The sequence below is a fragment of the Oncorhynchus gorbuscha genome, linkage group LG13 (genome assembly GCF_021184085.1).
Source record: "Oncorhynchus gorbuscha isolate QuinsamMale2020 ecotype Even-year linkage group LG13, OgorEven_v1.0, whole genome shotgun sequence".
Taxonomy (NCBI): domain Eukaryota; kingdom Metazoa; phylum Chordata; class Actinopteri; order Salmoniformes; family Salmonidae; genus Oncorhynchus; species Oncorhynchus gorbuscha.
In genome coordinates, this window is record NC_060185.1 from 39938514 (window position 1) to 39954128 (window position 15615).

Consider the following 15615-nt stretch of genomic DNA (forward strand, 5'->3'; position numbering starts at 1 on the left):
GGCTCAGGGCAAATAGAATAACATTCTTTTACAACACAAGCTCCTGACAGATGGTATTGTGAAGCCATTTGAGGGGACCATGACAGACACGTTTATAACTGTGTGTGTGTGTGTGTGTGTGTGTGTGTGTGTGTGTGTGTGTGTGTGTGTGTGTGTGTGTGTGTGTGTGTGTGTGTGTGTGTGTGTGTGTGTGTGTGTGTGTGTGTGTGTGTGTGTGTGTGTGTGTGTGTGTGTGTGTGTGTGTGTGTGTGTGTGCGCATGCGAGAGAGCGGGCCCTGAGTGAGAGCATGTCAGACTCGGACAGTGGGGAGAGGCAAAAGGTCATTGGAGAAAAATCTCCCCTGCTTGAGACTATCCTGCCAAATAAATGACTGTGACACACATCGAGGCATGCACAGTAACAGGCTACTTGAACGCCAAAATAACGATTACCCTCCAAAGAGCCAACATACCTGTCCCATATGTGCACCAACCAGAGAATGTAAGCGGAGCTGGAGTGGAGCGAGGCGTTGAGCGTACCCAGTAGAGCTCACCTCACCAGCTCAGGGCATTCCCGGCCCAGCATGCATTTGTAGTCTACTTGTGTGCTGCTATAGCCCCTTGCTTTAGCTACTGTCATGGAGTTCGCTAAATATTTTCATAAAGAAACTGATAAAACCCACAGGTGCTAAATCAATGTGACTTACAAAGATCAGGAGGACCAAGAGCAAGAGAGGGCATGCAGTGATGTAGTGTCCACAACTGAAAAGACACGTATCCCGAGAGCATGATGATGTACTTACTATGTGCACATGCTAACAGAAAGGAATGAGGTGGGTAGCTAGCTAAGTGTGTCATTGTAGCAAAGTACACACTACCGTTCAAAAGTTTGGGGTCACTTAGAAATGTCCTTGTTTTCAATGAAAACATACATGAAATTAGTTGCAAAACTAATATGAAATTTAGTCAAGACGTTGACAAGGTTATAAATAATGATTTTTAATTGAAATAATTATTGTGTCCTTCAAACTTTGCTTTCGTCAAAGAATCCTCCATTTGCAGCAATTACAGTGGTATTCTAGTTGTCAATTTGTTGAGGTAATCTGAAGAGATTTCACCCCATGCTTCCTGAAGCACCTCCCACAAGTTGGATTGGCTTGATGGACACTTCTTACGTACCATATGGTCAAGCTGCTCCCACAACAGCTCAATAGGGTTGAGATCCAGTGACTGTGCTGGCCACTCCATTAAAGACAGAATACCAGCTGACTGCTTCTTCCCTAAATAGTTCTTGCATAGTTTGGAGCTGTGCTTTGGGTCATTGTCCTGTTGTAAGAGGAAATTGGTTCAAATTAAGAGCCGTCCACAGGGTATGGCAAGGCGTCGCAAAATGGAGTGATAGCCTTCCTTCTTCAAGATCCCTTTTACCCTGTACAAATCTCCCACTTCACCACCACCAAAGCACCCCTAGACCATCACATTGCCTCCACCATACTTGACAGATGGCGTCACTCCTCCAGCATCTTTTCATTTTTTCTATCTCACGAATGTTCTTCTTTGTGATCCGAACACCTCAAACTTAGATTAGTCTGTCCATAACACTTTTTTCCAATCAAATCAAATGTATTTATATAGCCCTTCTTACATCAGCTGATATTTCAAAGTGATGTACAGAAATTCAGCCTAAAACCCCAAACAGCAAGCAATGCAGGTGTAGAAGCACAGTGGCTAGGAAAAACGACATAGAAAGGCCAAAATCTAGGAAGAAACCTAGAGAGGAACCAGGAACCAATCTTCCTCTGTCCAGTGTCTGTGTTCTTTTGCCCATCTTAATCTTTTATTTTTATTGGCCAGTCTGAGATCTGGCTTTTTCTTTGCAACTCTGCCCTGAAGGCCAGCATCCCGGGGTCGCCTCTTCACTGTTGATGTTGAGACGGGTGTTTTGCGGCTACTAGTGAATGAAGGTGCCAGTGTACTTGTCCTCTTGCTCAGTTGTGCACTGAGGCCTCCCATTCCTCTTTCTATTCTGGTTAGAGCCAGTTTGCGCAGTTCTGTGAAGGGAGTAGTACACAGAGTTGTACGAGATCTTCAGTTCCTTGGCAATTTCTCGCCTTCATTTCTCAGAACAAGAATAGGCCGATGAGTTTCAGAAGAAAGATGTTTATTTCTGGCCATTTTGAGCCTGTAATCGAGCCCACAAATGCTGACGCTCCAAATGCTGAAACTAGTCTAAAGGACAGTTTCATTGCTTCTTTAAACAGAACAACAGGTTTTAGCTGTTGCAAAAGGGTTTTCTAATAATCAATTATCCTTTTAAAATGATAAACTTGGATTAGCTAACACAACATGCCATTGGAACACAGGAGTGATGGTTGCTCATAATGGGCCTCTGTACGCCTATGTAGATATTCCATAAAAAATCTGCCGTTTCCAGCTACAATAGTCATTTACAACATTAACAATGTCTTCACTGGCCTCCCGAGTGGTGCAGAGGTCTAAGGCACTGCATCGCAGTGCATCGTCACTAGAGATTCTGGGTTCGAGTCCAGGATCTGTCGCAGCCGGCCGCAACATGGGAGGCCCATGGGGCGGCACACAATTGGCCCAACGTCGTCCGGTTTAGGGAGGGTTTGGCCAGCAGGGATATCCTTGTCTCATCGTTCACTAGCGACTCCTGTGGCGGGCCGGGCACAGTTCACGCTGACACGGTCGCCAGGTGTTAGCGACACATTGGTGTGGTTGGCTTCCGGGTTGGATGGGCATTGTGTAAAGAAGTAGTAGGGCTTGGTTGGGTTGTGTTTCGGGGGACACATGGCTCTCGACCTTCGCCTCTCCCAATTCCGTACGGGAGTTGCAGCGATGAGACAAGACTGTAACTACTACCAATTAGATACCATGAAATTGGGGAGAAAAAAATAAATTTAAAAATAAAAAAAAAAAAAACTGTCTACACTATATTTCTGATCAATTTGATGTTATTTTAATGGACAATTTGTTTTTGCTTTTCCTTAATAAACAAGGACATTTCTAAGTGAGCCCAAACTTATGAACGGTAGTGTATTTAAACAAAAAAATCATATCTCTTAAAAGTTTGATCCTTTTCGTTCAATTATCTATTCAATAGGCTATCATTGATTTTGGCCCAATAGGCCTGCTGACATATTACCTCTTGCAAGGGGCTTTCGGTTTTGATGGGGTTATTTTGCCTAAAAATCTTTAGGCCTACCTTGAGTATAAAAAAAAATACAAAAATGACAACTCTGCATCTCTGCCCAGCCTGTCAAGAGAGGCCCGAGGGGTGTTAGCGTCCACCGTGGCTCTGCAAGTGCGGAGAGGCTATTCTCCACTGCTGACCGGCTCACCAGGCACCATCGTATCAGCCAAAGACTCTGGCCAAACTAGTGTTTCTAGCTCAGTTGGTAGAGCATGGCGCTTGTAACGCCAGGGTAGTGGGTTCGATCCCCGGGACCACCCATACGTAGAATGTATGCACACATGACTGTAAGTCGCTTTGGATAAAAGCGTCTGCTAAATGGCATATATTATTATATTATTATTAAAAGTGATTTCAAAGGCCTAATAAAGCATTTTTCGATTCACAGACTATATGCTAAATTTATAGATAAATACACCAAAATGTTGTTTAAATGCTGAGCGCTTAATGTTCATGCCAGCCTAGTGTGTTGCACTCACCAGTGCTCCACCATGTATTTCTTTGTAGGCTATAGCCTTGAAATAATAATAATACAGTCGTAATAATAATTTTGGTTCCTTCTTTGGTTCCTTCTTTGTCTGGCTCCTGACCTACTTAGAGTGTTGTTGTTTAAAGCAACATTTAGCCTATTTAAAATGATGAGTGCATTTTACTGTCACCTATTATTGTTGTTCATTCTGATCTGATGGTTTGGTTTCAATACTTCACAAGCAAATGATAGGTCCAGGTCGGCACAGAAATGTTGTTGTTTCAATTGTGATTTTAATGAATGGAGCAGTTTGGCAGTTTGTCTTCCTGTGAAGCGAGGAGCGGTTTTCCCCGTGAGCGATGAGTGGGATTTCCGACCGCTCAACTCCGCTCACATGCTCTGGCATCAACTACTGACCAGACGTACCTTACAGCCAAGTACATAACATCGCTCAGGTGCAAATTCTTTACAAGGACAGAGATTGTGCTCTTGCACAATAGACGAACAGTTTCCAGTTATTCAGCAGAAACCACCACAACAACCACATTGGCCCCTTTTATAAACTCCTTGAGATATGTAAGATACCTTAGTTGTTGGACAAAATAATACTGGAACAATACTGTATCCACATAAGCCTTTTCCTAATTGCTTAATTATAATACGAGTTTGGGTGCACAGTGAATCTAAATTAAATCCACCTACACTGTCAATGTTCTGAAAAGATCACATTTCAAAATTATTAAGTTCCTAACTTCCATATGTTCTGATATACAGTGTACAAGATATGGGAGGTCAGTGTTGACTGGTGAGTGGTGACAGATGTGTTCTATGGCTGTCCATGCCATAGAAATAGAATGGAGTAGAGTAATAATTATATTTCTATGGTCCATGCCATAGACATTAGTACAGTACCTGTCAATGAGGGTTCCATGAGGATTCCAAACAGCAGCCGGATAGTCTTCCGGGATGTTGTCGGTGCACAGCCAGCTCCACTGGTCCTTCATCAGCAGACACATGATGTCTAGGGCCAAGTCAGCTAGGGCCAAGTCAGCTAGGGCCGTCTCCACCACTGTGGACAGTGCCACAAAACACACACACACAAGTAAATGACACTCACTTTACTAAGTAGCACACATGCTTAAAACAAGCACATTTAAAACCATAGGCTCGAAGCCTTGTTTATGTATCACCATGCATTAGCAGTGGTCCAAAGTAAAATAATTTCAAATACTAAATATCATTCTGGCTATGAAATTTGAAAATCTCAAAACAATAAAGCCTCATGTAAGTGTTAGATATCTATTGTATGGCTTCAACATTATTGACAAAAAATTGTCAGAGGGAATTTGTCAAAAAAGAAAAACATATGATCCGCACAATGTCAAACATTGACACAACCTGTAACCTCTTGCTCCTGGAAAGATTTCTCAGCAGACAATAAAAGATTTTCTCTTTTAAATACCCCCAACAAATGTTTGCCAAGACTTCCCTCTAGTGGTGACATTATAGTACTTCAGGAGTATGCTGGTCACAGCATTCAGGTTGTTTACCTTTCACCCTTGAAATGTTCAGGAGAGATCTGGAACAGGATGTTTCAGACCTGTCTGGTCAGCGAGAGGGAGCCAGACGGCTCACCATCAAAGTCTGGCCCACATCTGAAACACGTCTCCTTCAGACAAGACAATGAGCAGACTTTAAACATGGAAGCCCCAGCTATTTGGATTCAAATAAAAGGGACATATTCATTCCAATGTCAAGTCTTGGGAGATTGTTACCATATGGAGTCAATGGGATCACCCATTTTTTCTAAGGCCATTCACTGGATTGGAGACATAAAATATCTTACCAGTTAGAGGGCCTTAACCTTCTGTGCTTTTCACCTTCCAAAACACTACACATTCATAGACAGGACCAGTCACTGAACTTAAACTAAGTAAGAAGAGTACAGTAAAAAAACAGCATTTCACAATAAATGACTCACAGACAGACACTGTCGGGAAGAACAGGAAGCAGTCATGACGCAAACATCCACTATCACGAGCCAAGATTGATGTAAGAACTTAGTTCCCGTTTTGAACTGATGGGCCAATGAACAATATTGTGAGTGGTCATGTAAGTTTAGCCATCCACCACTACTAAAACAATCCACGTTTCTTGCAGTCCTTACCAGAATCTTGAATAGATGTACCTGGTAGATTATTCTGTGGGCCTCCCACTTCTCCTCTGAGGCCTGGACTGCCTTCCCTCTCAGCCTCTGCATTACCGCAAGTTCCCGCTCCTTGATGAAGGCCTCTAGACCAGCTACTGACAAGCTGTTAAACCCTTGCAAAAAGAGAAGCATGACATAAACATTCATGGGTTTAAGGAGTAAAAATACTGATAACAGAATTTAATGCGACAGGCATCACTATAGTCAAGAGACCACAGCAAAGCACAGTACTTACTGTGCTCCCCTCATCAAAGCAGTATAGCACTTTAGACCTCATGTCAGAGACATTAAGGACTGGGGTGATTTACTGGAGAACCTTAGCCAGGACCTGAAAACAGACACAAAAGCAGGTAACACAATCGTTTGAATGGAATCAAACTTTATTTCTATAACAATGCATTTCACAACCCATTTCACATAAATGTCAAGTGCATTTCATTATTAAATATTGTGTATATATATACAATACCAGTGAAAGGTTTGGACACACCTACTCATTCAAGGGTTTTTCTTTATTTTCAACTATTTTCTACTTTGTAGAATAATAGTGAAGACATCAAAACTATGAAATAACACATATGGAATCATGTAGTAAGCAGAAAAATGTTAAACAAAATATATTTTAGTTTCCTCAAAGTAGCCACCCTTTGCTTTGATGACAGCTTTGCACACTCTTTTGAGCTCTGTTGAGCATTGTCTCAACAGGAAAATGATGTGGCTATATCGAAGCAACATCTCAAGACATCAGTCAGGAAGTTAAAGCTTGGTCGCAAATGGGTCTTACAAATGGACATTGACCCCAGGCATACTTCCAAAGTTGTGGCAAAATGGCATAAGGACAACAAAGTCAAGGTATTGAAGTGGCTATCACAAAACCCTGACCTCAATCCTATAGAAAATTTGTGAGCAGAACTGAAAAAAAGTGTGTGTGAGCAAGGAGGCCTACAAACCTGACTCAGTTACACCAGCTCCGTCAGGAGGAATGGGCCAAAATTCACCCAACTTATTGTGGGAAGCTTGTTGAAGGCTACCCGAAAAGTTTGACCCAAGTTAAACAATTTAAAGGCAATGATACCAAATACTAAATGAGTGTATGTAAACTTCTGACCCACTGGGAATGTGATGAAAGAAATAAAAGCTGAAATAAATCATTCTCTCTACTATTATTCTGACATTTCACATTCTTAAAATAAAGTGATGATCCTTACTGACCTAAGACAGGGACGTTTTGCTAGGATTAAATGAAACACTTAGTTTAAATGTATTTGGCTAAGGTGTATGTACATTTCCGACTTCAACTGTATATATATACACACTTGTGCTGAAAAGTTTGGGGTCACTTTTGAAAGAAACGTTGAATAGGCGACTCCGGGATGCTGGCCTTCTAGGCAGAGTTGCGAAGCAAAAGCCATATCTCAGACTGGCCAATAAAAAGAAAAGATTTAGATGGGCAAAAGAACACAGACACTGGACAGTTACTCATCCCGAAGTCGCCTCTTCACTGTTGACGTTGACTGTTTTTTGCGAGTACTATTTAATGAAGCTGCCAGTTGAGGACTTTTGTTTCTCAAACTAGACACTCTAATCTAATGTACTTGTCCTGTTGCTCAGTTATACATATTCTGAGTGTACAAAACACAAGGAACACCTTCCATTTTGCCCTCAGAACAGCCTCATATCGTCGGTGCATGGACTCTACAAGGTGTGGAAATTGCTCCACAGGGATGCTGGCCCATGTTGACTCCAATGATTCCCACAAAACCCAGCAGTGTTGCAGTTCTTGACACACTCAAACCGGTGCGCCCTGGCACTTACTACCATACTTCATTCAAAGGGCACTTCACCCTCTGGATGGATCGCATACACAATCCATGTCTCAGTTGTCTCAAGGCTTACAAATTCTTCTTAGACCCATCTCATCCCCTTCATCTACACTGATTGAAGTGGATTTAATGGGTGACATTAATAAGAGATCATAGCTTTCACCTGGTCAGTCTATGTCATGGAAACACAGGTCTATATATTCAGGTTTGGACGAATTACTTGAAACATGTAATTACATCACAATTAAAGTAATTAGTCAAATAATTGTCCAAATTAGTAATCTAATCTGATTACTTTTGGATTAACGCCTTCGTAAACCAGCATCTGCTTCGTCAGCTTATGTTGTAAATGATCAATTCCATCTCTGAAGCTTTAATGCATGCTTCCCAGTCGAAACAGTTTGTGCATACATTATGACAACATTTTGCGACGTTTTGGTTCGTTTGGTGTTCGGCAGGAGTTTTTTTTGACTGTTTGAGCACACAAAATGTTTTCTTGAGGCTTGTCGAAGTTCGGGAGCCGAAGTCTACACCCCTTTGTTGGTGATTGGTCAACAGTAGGGATTCTTCAATTAAGTGTTGTCATTCAACGACAGATGACTACTTTTCACGCACATCTTTTCATTTGAGAAATACTGCATTCAAACATCTTAGTTAGATGTCAAATAGCACGACTAAGACCTCCACTCCAAAAACATCCAAATGAACTACAGAGCAACCTGAACTTATGTATTCGGACGCCTTTAGTCTGCCAACTCAACTCCTGAATCCTTGAGCAAGTGCTGTCTCAACTTCATAATGCATATTCTTGATGAAATGGCATTACTAAAATGACAGCTTTACTGTCAAGTTCCAGAAATAGCTTTTCCAGCGCTCATTCTTTGATTTCGAAATTATAGGCTTACACCCAGCCACCAAACAGAATGTGGCCAGTAAAATAGGAAATGGTTTGAATGTCTGGCCCTCCCTTCATACAACAGTCTGGTATGCTGTCTCTGCCTGGCCGGCTCCCCTTTCTCTACTGCGATTCTCTGCCTCTGACCCTATTACGGGGGCTGTGTCACTGGTTTACTAGTGCACTTCCATGTCGTCCCTAGGAGAGGTGTGTCACTTGAGTGGGTTGAGTCACAGATGTGATCTTCCTGTGCGTTGGAAGAGATCTTCGTGGGTTATACTCAGCTGTGTCTCTGGGTAGTAACTTTGTGGTCTGTTGATATCCCTCTAATGGTGTGGGGTCTGTGCTTTGGCAAAGTGGGTGGGGTTATATCCTGCCTGGTTGGCCCTGTCCGAGGGTATTGTCGGACAGGGCCACAGTGTCTCCCGACCCACCCGTCTCAGCCTCCAGTATCTGCAATAGTCTATGTGCCGGCTGTTATATCTGGTGTAATTCTCCTGTCTTATCCGGTGTCCTGTGTGAATTATAAGTATGCTCCCTCTAATTTTCTCTCTCTTTCTCTCCTCTCCCGGAGGACCTGAGCCCTAGGATTATTACTCAGGACTACCTGGCCTGATGACTCCTGGATACCCCCGTTCCACCTGGTTGTGCTGCTGCACCAGTTTCAACTGTTCTGCCTGCAGATATGGAAACCTGATGAGCTCTCCGACCACAAACCTTCCCGTTCGGGTTTCCAGGTGAGGCAGAGGGACAAGGACATGCAGGTCAACAACAGCCCTGGTGTAGTTCACCTCCATGGCCGAGCTCTTCACAGCAAGGTGAGGTGTGCAGACCCAGGAGTATGCTTTCCAGAGGCTGTTCTCTCCATCCGGTTGCTTCTTCAGCTAGGCCATGACATCTTTGGCTCTCAGGTAACTCTGAAGGTGGCCGCCACACAGGTCCAAAACCCCCTGAGCCAGGATCTTACGGTCCACTCTTCTTGACCGACACTTCAGAGCCATTGCCATGGAGTACATGGCACTTTGCACCTCAACCTGAAAGTCCCACTCTGAGGACACTATGCAGTACCAGGAGGAAGTCTTGGATGATCTTGTGCACGGTGGTCTGTATATAGTGGTCTAGCTGCCGCTCACTCTCAGGCGAAGGAGGGATCCTTTCCAATGTTATGTACCTCTCCTGGTGAACAGCGCTGTTGGGAGTCCAGGACAGCCTGAGATCCCAGCCAGCCCCTCAGGAGGCTGGTGAAGACACACAGCAGCCATACATTTAACAGTCAATGGAAGAGAATCAGCCATGTCAGAAGAGCTCCAAAGCCCAGTAGGCTCCTCTGACCCAGTTGGCTCCTCTGACCCAGTAGGCTCCTCTGACCCAGTTGGCTCCGGCGTGGTCCACTGAATTGGGCCAACAGTCTCCGACTGAGTGTGAGACATGGCTCTTCATATGACTTTTATATTCAGTGTCAAAAAATGCCCGCTTGACCCTATCCCCTCCTCTCTTCTCCAGACCATTTCCGGAGACCTTCTCCCTTACCTCACCTCGCTCATCAACTCATCCCTGACCGCTGGCTACGTCCCTTCCGTCTTCAAGAGAGCGAGAGTTGCACCCCTTCTGAAAAAACCTACACTCGATCCCTCCGATGTCAACAACTACAGACCAGTATCCCTTCTTTCTTTTCTCTCCAAAACTCTTGAACGTGCCGTCCTTGGCCAGCTCTCCCGCTATCTCTCTCTGAATGACCTTCTTGATCCAAATCAGTCAGGTTTCAAGATTAATCATTCAACTGAGACTGCTCTTCTCTGTATCACGGAGGCGCTCCGCACTGCTAAAGCTAACTCTCTCTCCTCTGCTCTCATCCTTCTAGACCTATCGGCTGCCTTCGATACTGTGAACCATCAGATCCTCCTGTCCACCCTCTCCGAGTTGGGCATCTCCGGCGCGGCCCACGCTTGGATTGCGTCCTACCTGACAGGTCGCTTCTACCAGGTGGCGTGGCGAGAATCTGTCTCCTCACCACGCGCTCTCACCACTGGTGTCCCCCAGGGCTCTGTTCTAGGCCCTCTCCTATTCTCGCTATACACCAAGTCACTTGGCTCTGTCATAACCTCACATGGTCTCTCCTATCATTGCTATGCAGACGACACACAATTAATCTTCTCCTTTCCCCCTTCTGATGACCAGGTGGCGAATCGCATCTCTGCATGTCTGGCAGACATATCAGTGTGGATGACGGATCACCACCTCAAGCTGAACCTCGGCAAGACGGAGCTGCTCTTCCTCCCGGGGAAGGACTCCCCGTTCCATGATCTCGCCATCACGGTTGACAACTCCATTGTGTCCTCCTCCCAGAGCGCTAAGAACCTTGGCGTAATCCTGGACAACACCCTGTCGTTCTCAACTAACATCAAGGCGGTGGCCCGTTCCTGTAGGTTCATGCTCTACAACATCCGCAGAGTACGACCCTGCCTCACACAGGAAGCGGCGCAGGTCCTAATCCAGGCACTTGTCATCTCCCGTCTGGATTACTGCAACTCGCTGTTGGCTGGGCTCCCTGCCTGTGCCATTAAACCCCTACAACTCATCCAGAACGCCGCAGCCCGTCTGGTGTTCAACCTTCCCAAGTTCTCTCATGTCACCCCGCTCCTCCGCTCTCTCCACTGGCTTCCAGTTGAAGCTCGCATCCGCTACAAGACCATGGTGCTTGACTACGGAGCTGTGAGGGGAACGGCACCTCAGTACCTCCAGGCTCTGATCAGGCCCTACACCCAAACAAGGGCACTGCGTTCATCCACCTCTGGCCTGCTCGCCTCCCTACCACTGAGGAAGTACAGTTCCCGCTCAGCCCAGTCAAAACTGTTCGCTGCTCTGGCCCCCCAATGGTGGAACAAACTCCCTCACGACGCCAGGACAGCGGAGTCAATCACCACCTTCCGGAGACACCTGAAACCCCACCTCTTTAAGGAATACCTAGGATAGGATAAGTAATCCTTCTCACCCCCCCCTTTAAGATTTAGATGCACTATTGTAAAGTGACTGTTCTACTGGATGTCATAAGGTGAATGCACCAATTTGTAAGTCGCTCTGGATTAGAGCGTCTGCTAAATGACTTAAATGTAAATGTAAATAAGTAACGTTACATTTATTTCACATGATTTAGCTCTGTGATAAACTAATTTCTTCCCTGCAACCTGCAGGAAGAATTTGTATTATTGCCTGGCTAGCTAGCAACCGGTGCTAAGTTAGCTGAGTAGCTCAGGCTAGCAGCAGTGGAGTGGACCTAGCTAGCTAGTTATCGTTATACTAACGTTAGCTAGCTACTGTACTAAGCTAGCTTGTTGCTATGTAAAAGTGAAAATGTTTCATCTAGCTTCATCTAACGATTTTGTAATGACACATTGACTTTACAATGAACTGATCATATGTTATATTACATTATTGATATGATGGGATGTCGGGTTGCCTTTCCTTTCGTTAGCTTGCTACAGTAACTAACGTTAATAGCTGCTAGCCAAGCATTCCAATACTTTAGGCTAAATTACCCAAGCTCAATTTACCTTAGTCAATGTAGCTAGCTGTATGTTTCTGAAAGTACGACAAGTAAAATTATACAAGCGGTCATGGCAACTGTATCACTTGCAAGAAGCAGGCAACGTCTTGTCTTTTTTTGACAGCTCGGGCATTAGTTTTTTTACTTCCTGTATCCCTTGACCAGGGTTGCCAGGTATAGCTAATATTTCTAGACAATGATACTTCAACTGACACATGTCTTGGGGCGCAGCAAGAGAGGTGTTGCCAAATTTATCCAATTAACTCCTTTTTCAATAGAGTTATGGAGCGAATAAAGAAGGAATATCGATGTAATGTGTAACTACGTGGACTAACATGCAAAATTCAGTTTTCCATTAAAATAATGATTATTCAGAGTTTCAGAATATATCGCAAGAAAATATAAAATATAATTTCCTTTTACTAAACTCGCCAGATCATTTCCCATCAATGCATGTCGATTTAACTTGATTTGACTACTATGATTAAGCAAAAATGCAAGATGATGTGTGGTTTATGGCAAATATACCACGACTAGGGCTGTTCTTAAGACACAGCCCTTAGCAGTGGTATATTGGCCATATACCACAAGCCCCGGAAGTGCCTTATTGCTATTATAAACTGGTTAACAACTTTATTAGAACAGTATAAAGTAATTGTCATACCCATGATACAGGGTCATTGGTTAGAGTTAGCTAAAATCCTCTCATAACCTTCTACGAAAAGTCACTTCCAGTCCTAGACACAACCTTTCTAAATGGACCAGCTAGAAGGGACTAACATTATCTAAAAACGAGTGAGAAGCAAACTTCTGCAAAAAAAATGTTGCTCAAGGTTTTTGCTATACTTACAGAGTAGGGTTAAAGATAAAAACTATTTATTGATGTCAAGGTTAGCCAATAAATTCTAATTTCATTCAAGATAAAACAAAATCAAAGGTGATATATTGTGGTCTAGGGTGAAGATGGCCTGTTGTCCGGACCTCTGGCAGTCTCTCTGGGGGTACCACAGGGTTCAATTCTCGGGCCGACTATTTTCTCTGTATATATCAATGATATAGCTCTTGCTGCGGGTGATTCCCTTATCCACTCTTCGCAGACAACACCATTCTGTATACATCGGGCCCTTTTTTGGACACTGTGTTAACTAACCTCCAAACGAGCTTCAATGCCATACAACACTCCTTCCGTGGCCTCCAACTGCTCTTAAACACTAGTAAAGCCAAATGCATGCTTTTCAAACATTCGCTGCCCGCACCCGCCCGCCCGACTAGCATCACTACCCTGGACGGTTCTGCCCTAGAATATGTGGACAACTACAAATACCTAGGTGTCTGGCTAGACTGTAAACTCTCCTTCCAGACTATTAAACATCTCCAATCCAAAATCAAATCTAGAATTGGCTTTCTATTTCGCAACAAAGCCTCCTTCACTCACGCCGCCAAACTTACCCTAGTAAAACTGACTATCCTACCAATCCTCGACTTCGGCGATGTCATCTACAAAATAGCCTCCAACACTCTACTCAGCAAACTGGATGCAGTCTATCACAGTGCTATACGTTTTGTTATCAAAGCCCCTTATACCAAACACCACTGCGACCTGTATGCTCTTGTCGGCTGGCCCTCGCTACATATTCGTCGCCAGACTCACTGGCTCCAGGACATCTACAAGTCTATGCTAGGTAAAGCTCCACCTTATCTCAGCTTACTGGTCACGATAACAACAGCCACCCGTAGCACGCGCTCCAGGTATATCTCACTGGTCATCCACAAAGCCAACACCTCCTTTGGCCGCCTTTCCTTCCAGTTCTCTGCTGCCAGTGACTGGAAAGAATTGCAAAAATCGCTGAAGCTGGAGACTTATATGTCCCTCACTAACTTTAAACATCAGCTATCTGAGCAGCTAAACGATCGCTGCAGCTGTACATAGTTTATCTGTAAATAGCCCACCCAATCTACCTACCTCATCCCCATATTGTTTTTATTTACTTTTCTGCTCATTTGCACACCATATCTCTACTTGCACATCATCATCTGCTAATTTATCACTCCAGTGTTAATCTGCTAAATTGTCATTACTTTGCTACTATGGCCTATTTATTGCCTACCTCCTCACACCACTTGCACACACTGTATGTATTATTTTTCTATTGTGTTATTGATTGTACACTTGTTTCTTCCATGTGTAACTCTGTGTTGTTGTTTATGTCGCACTGCTTTGCTTTATCTTGGCCAGGTCACAGTTGTGAATGAGAACGTGTTCTCAACTAGCTTACCTGGTTAAATAAAGGTGAAATTAATAAATAAATAAAGAGCTGGTGTAACTGGGTCAGGTTTGTAGGCCTCCTTGCTCGCACACGCTTTTTCAGTTCTGCCCACAAATTTTCTGTAGGATTGAGGTCAGGGCTTTGTGATGGCCACTCCAATACCTTGACATTGGTGTCTTAAGCCATTTTGCCACAACTTTAGAAGTGTGCTTGGGGTCATTGTCCATTTGGAAGACCCATTTGCGACCAAGCTTCAATATATCCCCATAATTTTCCATTGTCATGAAGCCATCTATTTTGTGAAGTGCACCAGTCCCTCCTGCAGCAAAGCACCCCCACAACATGATGCTGCCACCCCCGTGCTTCACGGTTGGGATGGTGTCCTTCGGCTTGCAAGCTTCCCCCTTTTTCACCAAACATAACGATGGTCATTATGGCCAAACAGTTCTATTTTTGTTTCATCAGACCAAAGGACATTTCTCCAAAAAGTACGATCTTTGTCTCCGTGTGCAGTTGCAAACCGTAGTCTGGATTTTTTAGAACAAGTCTCCTTCCTGTGCGGTGTGACGGCTGCGTGGTCCCATGGTGTTTATACTTACGTTATTGTTTGTAAAGATGAAGGTGGTACCTTCAGGCATTTGGAAATTGCTCCCAAGGATGAACCAGACTTGTGGAGGTCTACAATTTTTTTTCTGAGGTCTTGGCTGATTTCTTTTGATTTCCCCATGATGTCAAGCAAAGAGGCACTGAGTTTGAAGGTAGGCCTTGAACTACATCCACAGGTACACCTCCAATTGACTCAAATTATGTAAATTAACCTATCGGAAGCTTCTAAAGCCATGACATCATTTTCTGGAATTTTCCAAGCTGTTTAATAAAGACACAGTCAACTTAGTGTATGTAAACTTCTGACCCACTGGAATTGTTATACAGTGAATTATAAGTTAAATCATCTGTCTATAAACAATTGTTGGAAAAATTACTTGTGTCATGCACAAAGTAGTTGTCCTACCGACTTGTCAAAACTATAGTTTGTTAACAAGAAATATGTGGAGTGGTTGAAAAACAAGTTTTAATGACTCCAACCTAAGTGTATGTAAACTTCCGACTTCAACTGTAGATCAACAGTGCTGTTCTGATATATACTATTGATTCCACTACCCAATTTCTATTTGTAAATACAGTGTAAATACAGCACACTACATCTTCTATTAC

The 15615-nt window shown here is 43.7% G+C and overlaps 1 protein-coding gene across 4 annotated transcripts in view; it reads right to left on the reverse strand.

Moving 5' to 3' along the window:
- LOC123993957 (sorting nexin-19-like) overlaps window positions 1–12252 on the reverse strand; it is a 36248-nt gene extending 23996 nt beyond the window's left edge. The window contains exons 1-5 of one of the 4 annotated variants that reach the window (XM_046296439.1): window positions 12141–12252; window positions 6107–6199; window positions 5830–5984; window positions 5213–5331; window positions 4575–4731 (exon numbers count right to left, since the gene is read on the reverse strand). In XM_046296439.1, the coding sequence (XP_046152395.1) occupies window positions 4575–4678 (104 nt within the window). In that variant the 5' untranslated portion in view covers window positions 4679–4731; window positions 5213–5331; window positions 5830–5984; window positions 6107–6199; window positions 12141–12252. Of the gene's footprint in view, window positions 1–4574; window positions 4732–5212; window positions 5985–6106; window positions 6380–10119; window positions 10182–12140 lie in introns of those variants that run through there. The other 3 variants (XM_046296436.1, XM_046296437.1, XM_046296438.1) reach the window with 3 other exon arrangements.
- Window positions 12253–15615: the final 3363 nt, after the last annotated feature.